The following is a 25,110-nucleotide window of genomic DNA, read 5'->3' on the forward strand; positions in this document are numbered from 1 at the left end:
AGAAGACATCAAGAAGAGGTGGCAAGAATACACAGAAGAATTATATCAGAAAGATTTGAATATCCCAGACAACCCAGATAATGTGGTTGCAGACCTTGAGCCAGACATCTTGGAGAGTGAAGTCAAGTGGGCCTTAGAAAGCTTGTCTAACAACAAGACCAGTGGAGGTGATGGCATTCCAGTGCAACTATTTAAAATCTTAAAGGATGGTGCTGTGAATGTGCTATACCCTATATGCCAGCAAGTTTGGAAAACTCAGCAGTGCCCAGAGGATTGGAAAAGATCAGTCTACAACCCAATCCCAAAGAATGGCAGTGCCAAAGAATGCTCCAACTACCGTATAATTGCATTCATTTCACACACTAGCAAGGTTATACTATAAATCCTCCAAGGTAGGCTTCAGTAGTATGTAGACCAAGAGCTCCCAGAAGTACAAGCTGGATTTCGAAGGGGCAGAGGAACTAGAGACCAAATTGCTAACATGCACTGGATTATAGAGAAAGCCAGAGAGTTCCAGAAAAATATCTACCTCTGCTTCATTGACTATGGAAAAGCCTTTGACTGTGTGGACCACATCTACTTCTGCTTCAATGAGTACACAAAAGCCATAGCAAATGGCAAGTCTTTAAAGAAATGGGAGTGCCTGACCACCTTATCTATCTCCTGAGAAATCTATATGTGGGACTTGAAGCAACAGTTAGAACTGGATATAGAACAACTGATTGGTTCAAAATTCAGAAAGGAGTACCACAAGGCTGCATATTGTCTCCCTGCTTGTTTAACTTATATGCAGAATACATCATGTGAAAGGCCGGACTGGTTGAATCCCAAACTGGAATTAAGATTGCCGGAAGAAATATTAACAACCTCAGATGTGCAGATGATCCCACTCTGATGGCAGAAAGTGAGGAGGAATTAAAGAACCTTGTAATGAGGGTGAAAGAGGAGAGTGCAAAAAATGGTCGGAAGCTCAACATAAAAAAACCCCTAAGATCATGGCCACTGGCCCCATCACCTCCTGGCAAATAGAAGGGGAAGATATAGAGGCTGTGACAGATTTTACTTTCTTGGGCTCCATGATCACTGCAGATGGGGACAGCAGCCACCAAATTAAGGGACACCTGCTTCTTGGGAGAAAAGTGATGACAAACATAGACAGCATCTTAAAGAAGCAGATACATCACCTTGCTGACAAAGGTCTGCATAGTCAAAGCTATGGGTTTTCCAGTAGCAGTGTATGGAAGTGAGAGCTGGACCACAAAGAAGGCTGACTGCCGAAGAATTGATGCAGTTGAACTGTGGTGCTGGAAGAGACTCTTGAGAGTCCCCTGGACTACAAAGAGAACAAACCTATCCATTTTGAAGGAAATCCTAAAGCTGAAGCTCCAATACTTTGGCTATCTCAAGAGAAGACTCCCTGGAAAAGACCCTGATGTTGGGAAAGTGTGAAGGCAAGAGGAGAAGGAGATGACAGAGGATGAGACGGTTGGAAAGTGTCATCGAAGCTACCAACGTGAATCGGACCCAACTCCGGGAGGCAGTGGAAACAGGAGGGCCTGGCGTGCTCCGGTTCATGGGGTCACGAAGAGTTGGACATGACTTGACGACTAAACAACAACATGGTCTCACACATCTCAACCATGTGAAATGGGCAGACATAGACAAAGACCCAAGATGTGGCTGTTTGTATTGTGTCTCCCACCAGGACAAGATACTGTCTGGATCATCTGGAAGTCACTTAATAGACTTTGCGGCAAAGCAGGAAGATTAAATAATTATCAAATAAAATGGGGCTATGGAAATACAGGACAAATTTTCTGTGAATGCAGAGAAATTAAATCAATGTAGCATTATCTATATTTAATATATGTCCATAATTTTAAACTGTGCAATGCTTTGACACGAATAAAGCATTTTGCTTTGAGATTGACACTGACAAGGAGTATGACAACTACTGTGATTAACAATCAACAAGGGAAAAGACTGTCCCCAAGCAGCAGAAAACAAATCAGAGATGAGTAAAGATTTTCAGAGAAATGTCAGAGGATACCAGCAATTCAATGAAGAAATGGTCAGTATCCATTCCTAAATTTTAGTTTAATAACGCAACTGTGGGCTAAGTACAGAAACAGGCAAGCATCATGAAGGCTAAACTGCACATGCAAGTGAGCAAAGTTTCTTTAAAAAATACATTAGAAACAGTAAGAAGCCAACTCAAATACAAACATTAGAGGAAGGAAGTCAAAGGCAAGATAATTGAGTAAACACTGTCATGTTACACACTGTCGTGTTTAATTTAAAGTATATCATTGTGAAGGCGTAATGTCAGCCATCTAGCTGTAGGGAGGGAAGACAAGTTCCAGATGGTTACGGAAACTGCTTCAGTGTGTGGGCTGAAGCAGACCACCACTCTCTCCGAGGTTTACTAGTTGAAAATAAACTGAAGGTGTAAACTTGAATCTGCGAATTCTACCCAGCATTTAGAGGGGTAAAGTATCATGTCTTGGTTTAAAGAAAATCTCCAGGAATTTCCTTAACCAAAACTGGCAGTGCTACATCAGAACTGCTGATGGAGAATCACAGTGAACTAACTTCATGGCCATTTTTTTTCTAGACAGTAATGTAATAAGTCTCCATAGAACCACACAGAAAAAATATTAAAGAGAAAGACAGCGAACAGTTAAGGCATGGTGAGACTACCTGTCCCTGGGGAAAGTGGATACAGTACTTCTCTATTACTGACCCTGTGTTTTTAGTTGTAGAGCCTTTTGATGTGTTTCCCCTTGATTTAAAGCAACTTTACATAATCTAATTATAAATGTGTCCTCAACAAGACATCCCTAATCTTTACATTACAATTATCCCTTCCTGTCCTTGGCTTTGCTTTTTTTTTTAAAACCGTGTGCATTGAGGCTTTTCATTTCTTTCATTGAGAATAGTGAGATTTACACCAAATATTCACCATTCTCTTATAGACACATATCTGATTAAGATACAATGTGCATCCATTAAGAAAGAACAGTTGTCAGCACGGGGGAATATTGTTATTAAAAACCTATGCTCCTCACTTCCCAGCCTCCATTAGATCACAGATTAAACAGAAGACATGGACTGCACAGCTAGTGACATCAGAAACAACTTGACATTAGTGCCAATGGTATTTCTACTAAAGTTCCATGGGAAAAACCCTGCATTGTGGCTCTACATAATTTATTAATACAAATGAAGACATATCTCTGATTTTTTTTTAAAGAACGGGGAATCCTTCAATGCTTGAAGAAATTCTGTTGCCATTCCTTTCATACCTACCTGACTCTGTGCAGCTTCCTGGAAATTGTCACCCAAAACTCTGTGCACATGCATGCAGAAGTGTATGATTTGTACTGTACAGTCCTTGGTCTTCAGGACAAAGTAACCATTTCTTATTTCTACAGTTGCTCTATGGCACACTGGTGCAAATAAACTTTTCTTTAAAAAGATAATAGCCCAAAAGAATTTTTGTGTAGCAGACCAGCATCAATCCTTAAAGCACCTTTAATGAACAAGTTTATCACCCTGTCATGTCTCATTTGGCTAACAAACACAGCAATGGGTGTTTCCCAATGAATTTTTTTTTGAACAATCATTAATCATTCACAGAATTTTTAAAATGGTTTAGACAATATTGCAATCTATAATTAACCTTTATTTTCCCACTATCATGCCCATCTTTTTTCTAAGTACAAAAAACTAGCTGAGGGTGGCTGGAAGATCAGGGATAACTTTTCAATAGGTGGACAGGAAAACACATGATTGAGGCACTGTAGGTGCAACTATCATGGGAAGGCATATGAAATATTGGGTATGCCCCCGCTTTTTTATTGCTCAGAGTGCAACATTTGTTAGAAGGCGATTTTGTGCCTGCAAAGAAGTCCTCTTCCTTTCCTGAGAGTTCCCCAGCTTATAAAATTCTCAGTGAATTTAACCCTGGTTATATCTGAGTTAACATGTGTGTAAACTGGCTGCAGGGTATTATTGACAACTCATTGGAAATTGTAGGATGGTAGAATAGAGGCATTCTGATGCCGACACAACAGGGAAGAAGGGAGGCAAAATGGCCAAACTGTCCATAGGTTTCAGTTGCTGTTTTCCTTCTCCCTTTGAAAAACAATGTTGGGAAATAATCAATGAAATGAGCCCCCTTCAAGTGTCCAAAGAAGCTGAAGGTGGGATGCTCCAGATGTAAGAGTAATCTGTAGGTTTCCAGCCACTTTATGAAAATGAATCCCCTGAGCACCCCATAAACAAAGGGTTTCAAACAAGTTTGAAATAAACTTTAAAAACTCCAACCAGGTCTCTTCCTAGTCTGGTTGTAAAACAGACCAGAAATGTCAAGATTTGCAGATCCATCATGTCCAGATTTAGTTAGGTTGCAATTCACCCACCTCGTGCTACATGTATATTAAAAAAAAAACATAAAAATAATGTACTGTATTAGAAATTGTGCTACATATTAGCTGCTTCACAATGACAAGGAAAGTGTGGTGTGGCAACCAACCATAAGGAAACAGGAAAATGGGAAGAAGAGATGAGTCATGGCTAGTCGTCCGCTACTACATGAAGGTACCAGATCTCCTGACGTGAGGACAGCCCAGATGAATTTTACTTTTAGCTTACAGCAGGCAAGCAGTGATTTGGGAACACTAGGAGCCCTCTGTTTGGAAACACCCAGTAATGATATCTGATCTAAATGCATTTATTTTGCCTCTTCACAGTAAATATTCTCCTAGTCATTTTCATTTTTATTTATTTTAACCTAACTATCTGTGTCTCAATCATCATGCAGAATTTTTAGGCCTGGGCAATTTTAAAGAGGTTAAAATAAAATAAAATTATATCTACTTTTCTCTTCCCATAAGAAAAATGCCTGGTAATACTTACACAAAATGGAAGGAAATGAGCAAACGTAGTCGCACAGTGAGCTGTACTGGAAGAGTTAAAGTCTTCTGTACAAAACTCAGGCACTGGGGTGAGATGTGGACCATTTCCTTTCTCCCAGATGTACAGTGCAATCTTTCCAAATATAATGTAAAATATGCATTAAATAGCAATTAGTACTAAGTATGATCATACATGAAAATACACAAATACAATTCAAACAGCTTGTGTATGAGTAGAGTAGACTGGAAAAGAGACAGAGATATTACACCAAGAGCTAAGATGTACAAAAGAAATGCCAAATTCTGAACCAGAGATTATATTGATGATTCCAGGTGTGGAGCCACAAATAATAGCGATTGTATGCTGTCAAGTCAATTTCGACTTATGGGAAACCTTTCCAGGATTTCTTAAGAATAGATTATTCAGAAATTGTTTATTATTCCTTTCTTCTGGGGGTGTCCTAAGACTGTGCAGCTTGCTCGAGGCCACGCAGGCTGGCTCTTCTCTCAGGACGCACAATGGAGGATCAAGCAGCCTCTGGTTCCACAGCCAGATACCTACTTTACTGAGCTATCCCAGCAACTTTTACACTACTGAAAATGACTAGCTCTCTTCCTTATAGACCAGATACATTTTCTGTAACGATAGAAAATTTTTCGTTAGCATTCTCCAAAATTCTAAAAAGCAAAATATCCAAATTCTCTCATGTTTTTCTAGGAAAACTTGCAAAGGGATCTTGCAAAAGCCCCAGCAAAACAAGAATAAATGTTTGCTCGAGAAGTGTAAGAGCCATAGCACAACAAAGGCTGAACACATGCTTGAAAAACAGAAGCTCTCGAGGTTTGCCCCTGGATAATAGAGCTGGAAGTGACACCAGCGTGCAACACTGGAAAGTCACTGCTTATCAGTGTAGTCTATATACTATAGAAACAATACTGCTCCAATTTGGTACAGGGCTGCTTCCTGTACTCCAAATAGGGGGCAGAGAATAACTCAGGAAGGGTTATTAGAGGGGGAAAATGCAGCTGGAAGAATGGAATTTGTAATTTCTTCCTTGGTATATAATTGCACCTCTGAGCATGCTCAAGATTATCATATAGAGTAAAGCTCTGCAGAGTTATCAGTTACTTTATCCTCTTACCAAAGGTAAGGCTTTTTGCTTGGGAGAAAGAACTCAGAGGGAGAAGGGATGACTAGTGCTGGGACAGAAGAAATTTCCATCTTGAACTGGACCCTTCTCCTGCAAGATCTGGGCCTAGTTTAAAAAGGCAGTAGGGCTTTTCAAGCTGGAAGACTTTATATTTTTCAGATTCTCCTGGTTATTAATTTATCCCCATCAATTATCTTTCCCACATATACCTGGCTCTAACTAATGTATATGATGACTCAGGAGACTGCACATATGTTCAGTGACAACTGTTTATTCCAACAGAAGAAGAAAATGCAAACTGAAATGATGTTTAGCTAAAGCTTGAAAGAACAGATGGCTGGGAAGGTTAATAAATGTTCACACAGCTGCGTAGACACACACTGTCATTCCTCCCTGTAGCTACTCAATGTTTGAATAGATTTGTTCCTGGATAGATAGAAAATTAATTCAGTGGCAAAAAATTGTTCTTGAAGAGGACCTATTTTAAATTCTTTATTTTGACAATTAGAACAGCATGCTTTCATTATATGGGAATATAACATAACAAAATCTTACAAAGTAAGTAGGGGGTGCAATCATGGTTTTTGCCAGTGGAACACTTAAAAAACTGAAGTGTTTACGTCATGATTTTTTTAATTGCCTGATGATGCTGTCCCACATATGTCCTAGATCATTTTTATACTTCTTACAGGAAAAAGAAATTTGATTTCTCCAATGAAGCACCTTATAAAGTTTGCATGCTTGTTAAGGATTATAAGCCAAAAGGAGAAAGTTGTTTCAGGAGCTTTCCTAAAACCAAGTAGCCAGAGAAGAAAAGAAAAACCCTGGGAGAATTAGCTGTTAAGAAATCCACAATAGGATTTCAGTATGTGCCATGAAAAGGGGAGAAAAAGAATTAATACACCTGAAAGATAGGTTGTAACAGCGCACAGTAAAAAATTAATCATATTCCACATGGAAACACACAGTAGCACTGAATTTAGGTGAGAGAGACAGAAAAGAAATAATGACCTGAGGCATCCAATGCTTTTTAGTGCATAGAACAAATCACAATTCCCTTCATTTCAGCAGTACTTAGCATTACTATAAATTGAAAAAACGGGGGGAGGACATGGCACCCTTTAAATGTATATCAAATTTCTGAAAAAAAACAGTTTGTAGTGTACAAGCATGCATTTCCAATTGCCACTAGAAACCCCGTCATCCTCAATATGCATATTATTAAAAAGGAAGAAGAGCTACGTATCTGTGGATTGCCAATTTCTCCACACATTTTCTTGGCTATCCATGAAACACTGCCCCACCCAACTCTGCCAACTGGAGGGTGTAGAAAATGGAAGCTCTGTTTTCCAAACTCCATCACATCTGAACTATATGTGGTTGTGGGGCAGAATTCTTGTTTTACATTTTTGAGTGAGATAAATTAAAGTGTCTCATATTTAGAACTTCAAAAATATCACATGTTGGATTAAGCACGTACCAAGATACACACTGTGGCTGCTGTGAAGCAACTTTAACAAATGTAAGCCTATTCTGTCCTTCCTGTTTTGATGCACAGCTGGAGTTGAATCAGTACAGTAAATGAAGGTTAAGTTCTGGAGGGTTTTAGTATGAAACCTTGAGCATTAACCTGTTACCTTTCCTATGAGGTTTGTCAATACTGACATATATATATAGATTGGAGCTTCTGAAAGGATTTGAATTAGCTTTTCAGTCCACCAGTGGCACAGAAGTTAATTAAGTTCATCTGCTTCGATGCATTATATTCACTGCACCTTTGAAAAGTTTATGAATAAGGTATTACACCTAAATGGGTTCCTGACTGGCATCCTGCAGAGAAGAGTACATATGGATTATACAGTATTTATGACCCCTCTGCCTGCTACCAGCAATTATTCTTCAGATGACTACAGCAGATCATTCCTGCAATACTGCATCATGAGCCTGTGGGAAAACTTGACATATTCAGAATTTATAGATTCTCTTTCCACTCTTAGCAGACTGCATTTTAGAGCAAGTAAACAGTGTAAACTCTTGGGTTTCTTGAATGTACTACAGCTATATTTCTGGCAACTTCATTTTAAATTTTGGTGTGACCTGGAATGCTGCAGGAGTTTATAATGCTTTTGTACATAGTCAAGCATGTGGTACAAAGAACCAAGCAATTAGTCTAGTTCCAAGCAACCAAGATTGCTTTCGGGTTTATTTTTTCTCAGCCACACATGTGCTACATGCTCAATTCACAGTGAAACTTAAGTGGGATTTTTAAAAAAGTGATGTGGGGTATGAGGGCTTAAAAGAGAAGAGCAGAGTAAAAAGTATCAGTACTAATTCTCCTTAGGGGAACCTAGATAGTTTTTGGAGCCTATAGGAATCCTTTACCTATGTATTCTGAAACATATTGGTAACCAGATCCTTAACAAATGGGAAATTTGTTATGTATCTGGCCGCACTGCATTGGCTGCCCATCCGATTCCGCATCGACTTCAAAGTGTTGATGCTTACCTATAAAGCCCTAAACGGTTTAGGACCTCGATACTTGGTGGAACGCCTTCTCCCACCAAGATCTACCCGTGTCACTCGTGCGAGCCAGGAGGTGAGGCTGAGGAGCCTAACGCCGAGAGAGGCCTGGAAGGAGAAGACCAGAAATCGGGCCTTCTCGGCGGTGGCTCCTCGTCTCTGGAACAACTTACCTCCTGAGATTCGCGTGGCTCCCTCGCTGGACATTTTTAAGAAACAACTAAAAACATTGATGTATAGGCAGGCTTTCCCAACAGAAAACTCCTGACGATTTTTCTTTTCTTATATCTTTCTTTGATTTCTATCTTAGTCTAGGTGCAATGTTTTAAAATTATATTGTTTCTTTTATTGTAAGCCGCCTAGAGTGGGCTAATATGTCCAGATAGGCGGGATAGAAATAAAATAAATAAATAAATAAATAAATAAATGAAAAAACATATTAATAGTGTAGAGTTCCACGATTCCTGTTGGCCAGCCATACCCTTTTCCAGAATACACCCCCCTGCCATTCCTGAGCACTCAGTTAATCATTCTATATCCAATGAGCACACTCTGCCTGCAAAGATTGTTCTGGCACTGTCCTCATTCATCAAGGGTTTTCCCTTCTAAATTGTTGTTGTTTTGAAGAACATGGGTTTCCCCAGTCTGTTGATAATCCTCTCTCATACATGGATGGTGCTGTTTGCTGACATAAAGATCAAATAGTTAAAGAATAAATTTGCTATTAATATGCTTACCTTCACCACTTATTATCAATGAAAAGTAAAGGATGGAAATACCTAATGGTCAGTTCAGCTTCCCTGCTCCTGTATCACAGAGCCAAGAGCAGCTAGGGCAAAACAAGTCTTCCAGAATAACACAATAGACTTACCTCATATTTTAAATCTATTGTGAAGTCTGACTTCAGAGGTTCATTCTTCAGTCTGTTTGCAAGCCTGTGCAATACGGATAATAAAAATACAATCAATTATATGCTATGTATTTTATATGTGGAAATAAAATTGAGTTTTCTTATTTCAAGCTGTCATATCACCACCTGCTAGCATTATGTTTCTGCAACTCTATCCTTGAACTACATTTACACATTTACTGTTGAGATGACTGGCCCCAAGCATCCTCTTTGGCACTCATTTTCATGGTTTACTATGGACCTGTGAGCTATGAAACAGACAACAGGAATATAGACAGTGCAATTTCACAATGAATGTGACCCCATGCAATTGAGATTATATTCTCATGCCTACTTTGAGGCAGTATGGGAGGCAAAGTAGTCATACCTCCATCTTCTTTACATGTTCAAGCAGCCATCTCTGAGCAGTGAATTAAGCTGATAAAATCTGGCTCAGAACCATACAATGACAAGTTAACCGCCCAGAGAATGAAAACAATAATGAGATGGCATAGAAGTGAAATGAACGAATGAATGAATGAATAAGGCTGCAACCAACATTCTCTCCAATTTTTCATCTTCCTGAGTGGGGCTCTGCACTCCATGCCTGTACCCCTGGCACCAAAGGGGCAGAAACACTGGCTGTGGGTGTGCGCACCTGGTGCAGCACTGTGCAGCTGCACAGTTTAGAGGGCACATTGGTTCCAATCCATTTTGACAATCAAGGCACTCTTACACACTTTGAACATGATCGTTGGAGTTTGGATAATAACAGCTCCAAAGGATGTGTCCAGAGTTCTGCACTGCATGAGATCAGTTTTATGTCACAGTCTGTGGACAAAGATACTTCGAAGGGTGCAGCCAACTACCTATATTCTTGATTCTTGCTCAGCTTCGTTATAAACAAGTAGCAGGAGAGGGTATGTAATAGCTGCTTCGAGGAGCAAGTTAAGGTTTGTTTATGGAAGGGGACCAGGCACCTGTTTCCTTAATAGGGAGAATTAGGACATTGAGGTTCATGCTCTGGCACCCTCCCAATTAAATTACTATAACACATTATGCATGTAACTGCACTTGAAGAAGCTTCAGGTAGTACAGAATGAAAGAGCCAGAATCATCAGACTGAATGGCATTACATTAATGTTAAAGGATTTAAACACTCTGTTTAAGAGTACTTTAATAATAAAAATACATGTTCCAGCATTTCTTTTTACTTGAATGGCTAGATAGCTCAGCGAATTAGATACTGTATATGGCTGCAGAGTTAGAGGCTGGGAATTTAATTCCCCACTGCGCCTCCTTGGAACTGAACCAGCCTGTGCAACCTTGGGCAGGCTGCACGATCCCAGAACAACCGCAGAGGAGGGCAACAGTGAATCACTTCTGAGTACAGTACTCTATACCTAGAAAACCCTGGAAGGGTTCATTATAAGCCATAATCAGCTTGAAGGAGCATCATTAATATTACTGTTTACTTGTTCAAGAACAGTGGGCAGCTATGTTGGTTAACTAGAAAGAATGGAAATATAATATAATACCAATTAAAGACAATAAACACATGTTTAGTTTCAATAAAGTTCTTAATCAGATTGGATATTAAGCCTCCATGTCTGTTGCTTCCTTTAAATACTGTTCAGAAAATGCTATTCTATTGGGTTTTTTTCCATTTAGCTCCTAAATTTAATTTCCTCCCCAGTATCTTATCTGGCAAAGAGGCCTGATAAAACTAAAACCTTTTCTTTTTTGAGACTATACAATTATTCCAATAAACATAATCCATTTTTGTTGAGATTTTTAGTTATAGTACTATTTTTCAACAAAAGCTGGTATTTCTGATACACTTCAGAGCTTCTGCTTCTTTTCCTGTACAATAATACCACCAATTCAGATGTATTTTTTTCCTAACATGTACACTTACTAAATTTTAATTGCTATTTGTTTTGTTATAAATAGTTAATTAACTAACTCAGCTACTCAATGCTGGATGGAATCCCACTTGTGATGAAAAAGTCTCATTTTCTATATAGACACACAGAAGATGTGAAGAAACAAATACTTTATGTTTAGCATTCTTTACTTCTGCAAAATATTTTACAAATGTTTAGTAGTCAAATTTTCAAAAGATTATAAATCTGAATTCTTACTTTTTTACAAGGGGAATGCTAACAGCCCAGCCGGCAGCAAAATCTGGATATTTAAAAACTGTAGGGTTTTCAGCAAAAGCATAATGGTGAATTATTGTAGATTCATCATCATGTAAGGGTTTGCCTAAAAAAAGTTCCTGCAGGAGAAAAGAGATACTGTTGAACTCATCTTGCTCATAGGGATATAAAGAATACTTGATAATTCTTTTTCGTTATTCCAGGCCAGTGGTGGTGAACCTTTTTGGGCTTCCGTGCCCAAACTGGGGAAGAAGAAAAAACAGCGGGCGTGGCGGAACCGGAAGTTCCAGTTCTCTCTGGGCACTGCTTGAAGACTTGCGCCTTGCAAAGACTACGAGGTGGTAAGTGGGGGAAAGAGGGCAAGAGAGGGCAGTGGGAGCAGCCTTCCCTTCCCCAAAGAACTTCTGTTCAGGTCGTCCAGGGCGAGTTCATGCTTTTGTTCTCACGGGGGTCTCTGTTTTACTACTGGAAGCGCGGAGCGTGAGCCGACAGAGCTGCCAAGATGAGCATGAATGGCGGCAGATCCCTCCCGAGGCTCAACACCTTGGGCATGGGAGGGCGGATGATCAGAACCGAATCCAGCACAGATATGCGCTATGAAATGAACTTGCACATGATGGGGGGGATGTGGCGGTGGCAGAAGGGGGAATCCCGGAACGGAGGTGCCTCAAGACCCCACTCTGGATCTGCTGCCAGCACCAGCAGTTTGGATCTGAATGCCGAAGCACCAGCACGGCGGCTCTGCAGCTGCCTTCTCAGGTTTGGCTGCGCAAGGGAGGGGAGTAGCGATCTGGCTCGCATGCTGGCAGAAAGGGCTCCACGTGCCAGCAGTGGCATGCATGCCATAGGTTCACCATCGCTGTTCTAGGCTGTTCAACTTGACAAGACACTTCAACAAGGAATTTTCAAATATCACTGAGATTTTTCACCTCCAGGTGAAGAAAATGTGAACTAACTCTATAACTTCTTTATATTTTCTGTGCCTTGTCTTTGACAAGTCTCTCTCTCTCTCTCTCTCTCTCTCTCTCTCTCTCTCACACACACACACACACACACACACACACACACACACACACACACACACACTTCAAGACTCACAAGGACCCCAGAAGACAACACATTCATGCTCTTTGTTTACAGAACGCCACACATTATTGTATTTATCAGTTCTACACTGCTTTCTCTAAAGGTAAACATACATATAAATAGACAGTGCTTTGACAGGAAAACTACCTGAGAAGTAAATAAGAGGTGTCAATACACCATTGAATGAGGTTCTCTCCATCATATATATGCAGGTGGAATAATAATTAACTTTAGACATGCTTGCACAAACAATGCATGGTTGTCAATAGCTTGGGAATGCCACGTCCCTTGCCATACCACTCAAAATAGTGGCAAAATGTTTCATACATCAACTTGAGGAATAGCCACTAAGATTCATCAAGCAACTCTTAAAATCTTGAAACCATATTGCACCAGAATATAATGCAGTTTCCTTGACATCTTGGTATATATAACCATGGACTAATTTCAACTTCTGTTAAGTACCTTAAAGCCAGAAGTGAAACTTGCCTTACTCATTAAAGCATCCTTTGTGTTTACAGCACTGTATAAATGCAAAGTTATCAAAATCTCATTTTCTTCTCCACATTTTAGTACTTCAAAATTTACTTCAAAACTAAGTAACCATCTCAAAAAATCACCTTGGACTTGTCATATCTTCTAAGTGTTTTCAGTAGTTTTGCAATATGTATTCTTGTATCTTCTTCACAGAAAAAAATCCACGAAGAGTTTCTGCTGTATGCAACAGAAAAACTGACAGAAGAAAGAGTTGGGTATATTAGAAGATGGGATACTAAACAGGAGGGAATTACAAAAATTTAAAGAATAATACGAACTGATTTTCATCAAAAGACTAATTCATGAATCTCTGCAACCCTGTTTATTTTTCTATGACGTAGCCATGTTAGTCCATTGCAACAAACCAACAAGAAGTCCTGCAATCCATTAAAAAAACAAATTTAATTTGGCTTTAATTTTTTTTAATTTTTTGTGGAATGCAGTTCGTTGCATAAATTCTGATGAATCCCCCAACCTTGAAGTGAATTAGGTTTGACTAAGCTGAGTCGCTTTCCCAAAATATCAGGAAATACTCTGGCTTAATCTAATTTGTAATTTATTTATTAATCACAAAATAATTCTAACAATGGGTATTAATTAACCAAAATCAGGAAATGCTCTTCCTTCATCTAATTTGGAATTCATTAGTCCCAACACAATCTTAATTATGGGTCTTGACTCATGGATATGATAGTTTCTAAATTAGTTTAAGACAGGGTATTACAGTCAACCCTCGACTTACGAACGACGCTAGTTACGAACATTTCGACTTACGAACCGCTCTGTTGGAAAAAATTGCCATTGACTTGCAAATGGAGCCTTGACCTACGAACGAGGCTCTGTTCGCAAGTCGATGCCAATGGAGCGATCGGCGCCTTCAGAGCTCTCAAAGGGCTTTCCCCTCAACATCGGAGGAAGCCCTTTGAGAGCTCTGAAGGCAAAAAGGCAGGGCGAAATGGCGGGAAATTTAAAGGGCTTCCTCCGATGTGGGGGGGAACCCTTTGAGAGCTCAGGAGGCACCAATCGTGGCAGCGGGGACCCCCCGTGAGGTCTTCAATGGCGGTGGGGAAGCTCCCAGGGCTTCTCTGCCGCCATCAGAGACCTCCCGGGGGTCGGCCGCCACCGCGATCGGCACTTTCAGGCTTTCCCAGGGAATAGACTGGGCCTACCAGGGGAAGCCCTCCCATTCCCAATGGGTCTTGGGAGGTTTTCTTGATTTTTTGCCCCCCCCCATTTCCAATGGGTCTTGCACGATCTGCTTGCTTTTTGCTTTGCTTTCTTTGCATTCCGATGGGTCTTGCTTTTCTTTTCTAAATAAAACTTTTCCAAATAAGGAACATACTCTAGCCATGCAGCAGTTAAAACTTCAAGCCAGTTTAAACCAGCTCAGAAAAAAAATTCTGTACACAAAAGAAAACATTAAGGTTCATTTCAGACTAACAGGTTTATATTTGAAGTTTTGAAGTGTCTAAATAAGTACAATCTACTTATTTAGACACTTGAAATGTCTGAAGACATGGACTGTGATCCAGAAAAACTGATACTGAAATAAACCTGTTGGGCTGAAAGGTACCCTCACATTTTTGTTTTCGTTAGTCTTCAAGCTGCCACAACAGCAGTATGCTGTACATATTGAAGCAGACTAAATACCTCTTTGAAAACTCAACAAAATTGAAGATGGTTGTTCTGGGTTTTTCGGGCTCTTTGGCCGTGTTCTGAAGATGCCGGCCACAGAGACTGGCAAAACGTCAGGAAGAACAATCTTCAGAACACGTCCAAAGAGCTCGAAAAACCCAGAACAACCATTAGATCCCGGCCATGAAAGCCTTCGCGAATAAAATTGAAGATGTTTGGCATCAACACAGAACGTCATCTATTGTCAGCAGTATATAAACGACCTCTTTTGCCATATTTCCACTGGACATTACTGTTCTATTTGTAACACACATGTGACCTGAACCAAAAAATGCTGCTCAAAACTCATATCTGAGTTTTGCACTTACTCATGCATCAAAGATAAAATTGTCCATGCACCCTCATGCTTGTTCATCTGATGAATAAGCAACACTGTGGGCATCTCCTTTAGGAAAAACACAAAAACATTTTGATCAATATACAATATACTTATTAATGAAAAATCCAAGCAAAATCAAATTGTGTTTCTACACTGTCATAACACAACTGGCATCAATCTTGGTGGCAAACCTACACAAATTAAGAAGTCAGTGTAGACATTTGCTGTTGTGCACTTACTTGTGTGACCTGGCATGCAACATGGCATGTCTTATGCCTACTTTTTAACTTGCAGCAATTTGCCACCAAGGTTTATGCCAAACAGGTTACATCAGTGGGTGTAACGCATAAGATTTGGCCCTCTGTTTTAAAACTACAGACCGTGTTGACATCAGTTATTTCCACAAAATGTTTGCTTGCAAACATATTTATAAATATTCTGAATTATTAGAAACAAAGCTTAACGTCACAAAGCTCACTGAAGTACACAACAAACAAGTTAACAAAAAACTTATTATCAAGTTAGTCTTTTTTTAAAATTCCAGATCTACTGGTACCTAGAAAAATGGCATCAAAAAGAATGCACAAAATGAATAAAATGGAAAATGCTGGACAAGTTTTCAAGTATGTATCAATTTATGAACCCAAAGGCTGCATTTGTCATTTTTTTTGTCTGTGAAAATGGCTGTGAGATACCATTTACTTAGATTAAGATACCGGTACTTGAGGTAGATTATCCTTTTAATCGAAAATTAAACAATTAAAGAACAGCTAAAATGCTCTCACAACACTTAATAAAAACTATATTTCCCCAAAGCAGGTGAAAGAAACAGGGCCATATTTATTATCTACTATCACAGAGAAGAATAGTACAGTATTGTATTTTAATTTTCTTGGAGAAGCAGTCTAAATCAGACATATACAAGGCATAGATCTCCTTTTGATAAAACACACATTTTCTCAGATTCTTTCCTCCCAATTTTTTATTCTAAGACAAATAATGTCATTTCTGTAAAACAGATTATGCTTTGAATATCATTTGGAAGCTATAGTTAGCAGCCTTATAGCTATGCTTTGATCTAACTGAGACTGGATGTTTGGATCTTATTTCACTCAGACTTAAATAATTCCCAGTCTGGCTTCTATTCCTTTTTAAAGCTCCAATCAAAGTGGTAGAACTTACTTTTAAAGCCTCACATGACTGATGGCCTAGGACGGACCATTGTCACTCATACTAGTGTGCCCAATTACTGAGAGACAATAGTCTGAGGCCCTCTCCCCAGAAAACTCACCTGGCACCTACACAGTTGTCACTTCAAGACAAAGGAAGAAAACTTTTATTCTCCTAGGATTTTAAAGCTTTGAAAATCTTTAATTCACTATGAAGGGACGTGGCGGCGCTGCGGGTTAAACCGCTGAAGCCTCTGTGCTGCAAGGTCAGAAGACCTCCATTTGTAAGATCGAATCCACACGACGGAGTGAGCCCCCATCTCTTGTCCCAGCTCCCGCCAACCTAGCAGTTCGAAAGCATGCAAAATGCAAAAATGCAAGTAGATAAATAGGTACCACCTCGGTGGGAAGGTAAACGGCGTTCCGTGTTCAGTCACGCTGGCCACGTGACCATGGATGATTGTCTGCGGACAAATGCTATCTCTATGGGTTGGAAACAGAGATGAGCACAGCCGCCTAGAGTCGGACATGACTGGACAAACTGTCAAGGGAAACCTTTACCTTTACCTTTTAATCCACTATGAACATCATATTTAATGTCATTTATGTTTTCCTATTTTGTCAGTTTAGAAACTGATTGTACTGTTTACTCATTTTACTGTTAAGTAGTCCTAAAGCCACTGTATAATTCAATATTACACAGCTGATTAACAGTATGAAACTGATACCAAAACAACAAAATTCCAGTCATTTTGTTTCTTTTTCTTTATTGTACAATTAGTGAGTTCCAGTTCAGCTTTTCCATGATGGATTTTCTCTGAACTGTAAGTTATCTGAAAGTTCAATTGCATTCTGAATGGAAATGGTAATTTCCTTTATCACTGCTAATGCAGTGGGAATCTATCTATCTATCTATCTATCTATCTATCTATCTATCTATCTATCTATCTATCTATCTATCTATCTGTCTGTCTGTCTGTCTGTCTGTCTGTCTGTCTGTCTGTCTGTCTGTCTGTCTGTCTGTCTGTCTGTCTGTCTGTCTGCCCGTCCGTCCGTCCGTCCGTCCCCATAGAGCACCCAAGGCAGCTCACAATAGCTAAAACTATAAAACAATAGTTTAAAAAATACTATATAAATATAATAAATACATTTAAACAAATAGTAAGAATAAAAACCTTGATTAAATCCAATTTTAAAATGTTTAAAATCTGTAAGTTAATACACAAGCATTCCTGAGACACTGCAGAGCTGTAGCTACGGCAAGTGGGCCTTTGATACAGGTTACTGAAACTGAAAAGAAGCAAAACCAACAACTAAGCAAAACCACCAACCCAGGAGCCTATTTATTTCTTGCCATTGGGCATCTTGCTTTTATAAACCTTGCATCTCCACTAATTTTCAGGAAACCATATAGCTACACATGTTTAGTCTACATCTTGGGCTCCCAAATCCCAATGTCATAGCTCCCCACATCCTGTTTCCATTCCGTATCAGGCCAGGATACTGTAGGCATTGGTGCAACATGCTGGCAGTGGGCAGTGGAAAGCTGGCAATAGAGCAAGGAAGACTGCCAGGGATGCAGCAGTGAGCCAAAAAGGAAAATGACATTCACTTGCTTTCTACATTGCTCTGACTGCTCTCCATGTGGCTCTTGCGATGGGCCGAGAGATCTGGCAAAGATCCCTGTATGCTACATGGGCTGGGGGCAGGGTCTGATAGACACATTTCGTGCTGCTTGTCCTGAGTTCCAGCATTGCTGGTTATAGCTCTGATTATCCCAGAATCAGTGAGGAGAGGGAGAAGGAATCCACGGACAACAGTAAAAAGATAGGGGCTTGATTTCATATCCTGGAGATTGAATTTTGATTAAGCCAGTTTCCCAGTTTTGAGTGTAAGAGCAAACTGTTTTAGACTAATCACAGCAAAAACACTGACGCTGCACACAAGAAGGGAATGCTTGTTCTCACTTTTATCAACTTATTAGTTTTAAAAAACACGTCTGAAGTAGACCATTATAGTTTGCTAAATAATAAAGGCACAGTCAAGATATTAGCTCTATACACTTTTATAAAGAAATAATTCTCAGTGTAACCTATATAACCACTTTGCAACCTAGCATCAGTCTCAACATCTCGGACAACCACCAGTCCGAGATGTTGAGACTGATGGGAGTTGCAATTCAAAATATCTGGAGACCACCAAGGCAGAGAAGGTTGCTATTTGATCAGCACTGAGGAAGAGATGAACATATAGTATATGTCTGGACTCTGTGCTTTTGATTTAGTCATCAAGGGAACCTACTGAAACAGTATTCTATAAATTCCTATAAAGAAAGACACAAGGCATCTATCATTCAGTCACATATAAACTTCGATATTTATTTCACTTATTATACTTAGGGGTAGGGAATTCTTAAATCATTCACACTTTGGCAGGTCTCATTAAATACCCCCATTTCTACCACCAGTCTGGTTTGATTTTTTTTTTTAACTAGGATCAATGTGAAAATAAAAAGCTATTTATAGCTAAGAAGACATGCATGTGATGGCTCCATGTCAAACATTTTCTTTTAAGCAGAGGAGGCTGTGCTTCTCATCTCAATAGCCTTTTAAGAGAGGAAAAATGGAGAACTGCATGAGAAACTTCCAACAAATGCTTTGATTTTGTTTGAAAGGATCTGGCTGAATCCTGGCTTAAAAAAAAAAAAAAAGAAGAAGCTATTTCAAATATATCTGCTTCAACTGTGGCCTCAGCATTCAAAAATTTTCTTTTCAATGTTACTATTATGACAGCTAAAATTACATGCTCTTGCCATTTTATCCAGTTGTTTTATAATTTCACAATCCTCTTCATGAGAATATTTTTCACTAGATGGAAATCCATTACATATGCATGCATATTATATTTGCTCATTTTTGAAAATTTATTTTTGAGCTTGCTGCCAATAAGTGGTATTCAAGCCTGTGGGCAGTGGTAAAATTACAGAAAAAGAAATACAATTAAATCTTTAAAAACAAATTGACCACCCAATTAAAAATCTACCAAGAGGGCATCACCACCCAAGTACTGTAGTCAGAGTCTCTCTTAACAATAGCCTAATGCAGTAGCTCCCAACTTTGAGTAACCCTGGTGTCCTTGGACTGCAACTCCCAGAAACCCTGGCTAGCACAGCTGGTGGTGAAGGCTTCTGGGAATTGCAGTCCAAGAACACCTGGGTTATCCAAGGTTGGGAACCATTGGCCTAATAGAATAAAAAGATCTTCACCTGCTGGCAAAAGGATAGGAGGACATGGGGAGGGGGAGGGAAGGCTAAACTTCCTCAACAGAAAATTCCAGAACCTGGAAACAAGTCACTTAGAAAGCTCTTGGCGTTCATTTCTACATTTACACTGCTCCATTTGTGCAAAAATTTTGATAGTGTACATACTATTCCCCAATACTCCCTCAGTTAGAAAGCTTGTATGGTGAGACATCATTAGTCTCAGACCATGGAACTGCACAATACACCTTCCAATGATTAATCCGTCCTTCTAAAAAAGGAATTCTGTGCCTCCTTCCCAAAGACTGCACTCTGCCAGAGAGCAAACCAGGAGACAGGAAAGCCATTCTCTTTTTTGGCCATTTAGACCTGACCAGGATTCTGAACAATCAACATCAATTATTATCTTCCCAATAAGGTTTTTAGATGTGCTGTTTCCCTTGCCACCTCAAAAAATGGAAGGTGGGGAATCTGGCTACAAGATTTCTCACGGAACTTATTCAGTGAGCATCTTTGGACAACCACAGATTTTTTTAACAGTATGTAATTGTTATAGTGTCACCATGTTACTGACATATTTATTGTATGTCCTGTATTGCATTCCCTTCGTACATTCGATGATCCATATGGTCCCTTCTAGCTTCGCAGTTCAAAAGTGTTGTTGTTGTTGTTGTTGTTGTTGTTGTTGTTGTTGTTGTTGTTGTTGTTGTTGTTGTTGTTGTTGTTGTTGTTGTTGTTGTTGTATTGCTTTTCTGTGCAGTTTTTTAAACAATCAGTAAGATTTGGCTGATCTCATTACATCAGTGATGGGTCGGCTCATGAGCGGGGGGGCAAATGCCCCCAAACGGCTATTTTCACAGGAATCACCCAAATGGACTGGGCAGGAGCTTTAGGGACCCCTGCTCAGGAAGTAAAAAATCGCTAGTCCTAAAGCCTTATACCTGTGCTACATTCACCCATCCCTACATCATATGCTACAAGCAAACACCTGTAACTGAACCCTAATCTTATTATGTTTTAAAGTGAGCTGGGCCAAATGAAGCTGTCTATATAATATTAAAGGTTTTCACTGCACCCCAAAGGCTTCCCCGGGGGGAAAAGGTATCTCTGGGGAGCCTCAGAACCTGAAAGAGGGCATAGGAAGCTTTCAGTTAATGTAAAGTAACTATTTCCATTGCTGAATGATGATGTCCAATATGTAATAAGTCTTTTAGCTGATAATGAACAACATTACAACTTGCATGTTACTCTTCATTTCCGATTTGACCATTCAACATCATTTTTTGTCATTTTCTTTTTTAAAATGTACATGCTTTTCCATCATGCACTTATCCTAATGATGCATTATTTATTCAGAAGCAGAGCTACAGGAGATAACACTACATTCACAATCTGTTTTCATAAATGAAAATATTGGATTTGGTTAAATATTGTATATAAGGTTTTATGACTGTGTTGGAGCTTTAAAATATGAAAATCTTCCATATGTAGAAAATATAGGGTTGTCAACTACATGCTATTTTGGAAGAGGCAGAATTCCATTAGAATATATTTCTAATAACAGATTCTATATTCAAAACAGCAAAAACAGAAATGCATTTGGTCCTTCCAACTATACCCTGAATTTAAATGAACAGCATAATTGCAGGCATGCTGCCAAATTGTCTGTACAGCCTGCAGCAAACAGCAAGTAATAAGTGGAATTTATAGCAACCTAATCATTTTATATTCCTTGTCACTGGCTTTAATCCAATGATAATCTGAGCTTCCTAAAGGAGCCTAAGAGAATTAGCCAAAGCTTCCAAAATCAAAATGAGTCTCGTATGCCTGGGGCAACTAATTCACATAGATCTTTTAGATAATTTTACAATTTTACTATCTTGATTATTTAGATGTTTTCAATATAGAAGAACTAGAAGTATTTGAAGTCATAGATATTGTAGTTTAAGCAATTTAAGAGTTTCCTTTTAATTTCACATGAATACTAAGTCTTAGATTGTGGCAGCCAGGGCACCATCACCACACTGATAACTCTGAGACCTGTTACTACAATGTGTTCTATGTGTCCTTAAGTCTGTTTCAGGAGTTGCAGCTATAGCAAAATGTGAAGGCTAGGTTATTGACTGGTAGTTAGTCAAGTATACATTACAACTGCGCTAAAGGACTGGTGGCCACACAGCCAATAAACTGGGTTTAACTTGCTAGTGAAGCATTATACAACTCAGAACTCAAGTTACATCAAAGATCATCTGCCCCTATACCAACCCCTCAGGTCACTGTGATTTTCAGGGGAGGCACTATTGTACATGTTATAACCTGTAGCAGCAACCTTTTGGAATGATCTTCTTTCTGCAGTATGTGAGACCTCAAAACTAGAATGTTTAAAATGTTTACTGAAAGCTTTTAATTTTACTTTGGCTTTCTCACAGACAGTTTGGAAATCCCATATGCTATATTATTGTGTTTCTGTTGGGTTGTTTCACCATTTACCACTTCAGGATCTGTGCAATTAAGAAGTGGTACAGATATATTTCTAATAAATGAACAAGGCAACATTCAGCCATTTTCTTAAAAGATTAACAAGAATAAGATTTATGATTAAAACAGTGGAATGATATGCACATCTCTGATTATGAGCCACAGTTAATAGACAGGGTTCAGGAATATACTGTCCATCAGCTGAACTCCTCTGTTTCTTCAGTGGCACAATAACTTTGGTCTCTTTCCCCTGCAGCCCTTTGTTTTGGCAAAAAACAAACAAACAAACAAACTCAAACGAAGAAAAGCCCTGTTCTATAGGACAGGCGTCCCAAACCCCCAGACCATGGACCGGGACTGGTCCGTGGCCTTGGAAGGACCGGGCTGCTGGGATAGATGAGCAGCCAGCAGGAGGTGAGTGGCAAGCAAAGCTCCGCCTTCTGTCAGCGTGCTCCTATTAGGTTCTAAACTGCTGCTGATCTCACAGGAGGCAGGGCTTCAACTGCAGCTCACCTCCTGCTCTCCATTTCCTTTATGAGCTCCATTCAAAGGTATCCTCCAACAACCTACTGCATAAAAAGTACCGCCCGCCCCCCAGTCCTTGGGAGATTGGTCTTAAATTAAACCAGTCCCTGGTGTCAAAAAGGTTGGAGACCACTGCTATAGGGTTTTCTAACATTCTGAAGAAGGTTTTTAGGATACATAGGGAACTGAAGGAAAAGCTGGGAAGGTTCCCTCCCAATTCCAGTGCAAGAAGCAGTGCAATCCAGGAAAATATACTGTTGGATCCAGACTAGAGTCACATAACCCTATAGATATGGATAATTTTCACAGGAAACAGAATACTGGAACTACAATGGTACCTCAGCACAACAAAAGAACTTACATATTCTCCAAGCTTACTTGCCAGCTGCAATTCTATCGCATTCATATGGGATTCCTTTTCTGCTAACACACCTTTAGGAAGCTACAAAGATGAGCATCAAAAGTCCCATTAGGTCCCTCATATGTCCCTCCAACTGACAATTCTACACCACATAATGTGTGCAGTGTGAATACTAGACTTTAGCACTAGCAGCGGTGGCTTGTTCTTCAGTTTTCCCTGTTTTTTCACCCCCTCTCTGCACTAACTTCTGTGCAGAAAGTACAGTGGTGCCTCGCGCAACGATCGCTCTGTAGAGCGACGAATCCGCGCAACGATGCCGTTTTTGCGATTGCAAATGCGATCGCAAAACGACACCTAGATAGGGGAAAATTCACAGAGCAAAGGTCGGTAAGCAGTTCGCTTACTGACCTTCGCTTTGCGACCCGCCGATCAGCTGTTCCGTGGCTTCAAAATGGCCGCCGGAACAGCCGAAAGGGCCGGGCGCAGCGTTTTCGCGCCCTCCCCTCGCTTACCAAGGGCACGAAAACGCTGCGCCCGGCCATTTCGGCTGTTGCGGTGGCCATTTTGGACCCGCCGGACAGCTGATCGCAGCGTTTTCGCACCCTCGTTCAGTGAGGGGAGGGCGCGAAAATGGCTGCCGGCCATCCAGGAACATCGCACAACAGTGAGTATTCGGCCGAATTGGAACCATGTTTAATGCGTTCCAATGGCTTTTTACTTTCCGTTGAGCGATGTTTCACACAGCGAGGGTTAATCCGGAATGGATTAACCTCGCTGTGCGAGGCACCACTGTATGTATTTTATTAAGCAAGAATGCAATGTCACATCCAAATTGGGTCCTTTTTAGAAGAAAGGCAGACATGAAGATTTCAAATAAATGAATAAATCTATCCTAAAGTGAATTAACAATCCAGGATACCAGGCTAGGATCCAATCTTGTTTTGTTTTAAACTACTGGGCTATGCTTCAAATACTGTATTATAGGATTTACTGAGTTAATGAATTGTATTTGATTTTTATCTTGATCTAAGCCACCCCGACAGCATTGTTAAGAGTGTATATAAATAAACAGAATTACTGTAAAGTGTCTAGGAACTAGCGCAAGTTAACCACAAAATGGCACATTACTGTGCTCTCACAGCTCGTTTTATGATGTAAAAATATAATTAACCTAGGGCAAGATGGTAATCAACAAGCTTGTATTTGTGCTTGAAATCTGCAATGAGGATTTACCCCAACACATAACTTCCTCACTCTCCCACATTATGAATTATGTGCAGCAGCTCATTCTTGGATCAATATTTGTTACTCAGACTGTACAAGCACTCACAGCCAGATGGCAAACACAGGAACCTGTCTTGAAGATGGTTAGCCTATCCATCCTAGCCTGCCTACCCTGAAAAGCTACACTTCGAAGCCTCAGGCAGAAGTTATTCTCATTGCTTCCTATACTATCCTTTTGATTAGAAATGTCAGGGATTGAGTGTACAAACCTCTATCCCCGAGTCATGATCCCTTGTATATAAGTGCAAAGTTGGCAACTGTAAGGTTTGGAGAGCAATTCACCCCATCAACCTTGATGGGCTGGACAGCTCTGCACCAGCCATTCCACCCTATCCAAAATATTGGGGGGGGGGGAGGGAGGAACAGAGATAAGAAATAGGGAGCTGCACTCCCAAAGTCATCTGGGGGCCTTCTGGCCCATTTGGCAGCCACCTGGGAATTCTTTTAGATCTAAGAAGAGCTTTTAAAAAACCTACAGAAATATCACTTACAATGTTGGAAACAGGTCTGGGGGAATGAAAATGCACCACAATGGCCAATCATGCCACCCTTAGTGCAAATGGAGGCATATTTAGCACTTCAATGGTCATTATTTTCAGGGTGGATGGTCTGAATCAAAGGGAACATGGGCCTATGGGATGCACTTTGCTAGGGACACGATGGCTGGAATCTCGTTTGTTGCCACATAATGTAAAATTACTTAGAGGTAACTTTGCTAAGCATTACACCCAGGCAAGGCAGACTGCACAATCAGTC

At 39.9% G+C, this 25,110-nt stretch overlaps 1 protein-coding gene across 1 annotated transcript in view; it reads right to left on the reverse strand.

Moving 5' to 3' along the window:
• The window catches only part of B3GLCT (beta 3-glucosyltransferase), a 105,252-nt gene that overhangs the window by 43,842 nt on the left and 36,300 nt on the right, over window positions 1–25,110 (reverse strand). Inside the window, exons 5-9 of the mRNA XM_072993761.2 lie at window positions 15,268–15,344; window positions 13,348–13,459; window positions 11,624–11,760; window positions 9,462–9,525; window positions 4,921–5,052 (exon numbers count right to left, since the gene is read on the reverse strand). Coding sequence (XP_072849862.2) covers window positions 4,921–5,052; window positions 9,462–9,525; window positions 11,624–11,760; window positions 13,348–13,459; window positions 15,268–15,344 — 522 coding nt within the window. The remainder of the gene's footprint in view (window positions 1–4,920; window positions 5,053–9,461; window positions 9,526–11,623; window positions 11,761–13,347; window positions 13,460–15,267; window positions 15,345–25,110) is intronic.

This window comes from Pogona vitticeps, chromosome 3 (assembly GCF_051106095.1).
Source record: "Pogona vitticeps strain Pit_001003342236 chromosome 3, PviZW2.1, whole genome shotgun sequence".
Lineage (NCBI taxonomy): Eukaryota > Metazoa > Chordata > Lepidosauria > Squamata > Agamidae > Pogona > Pogona vitticeps.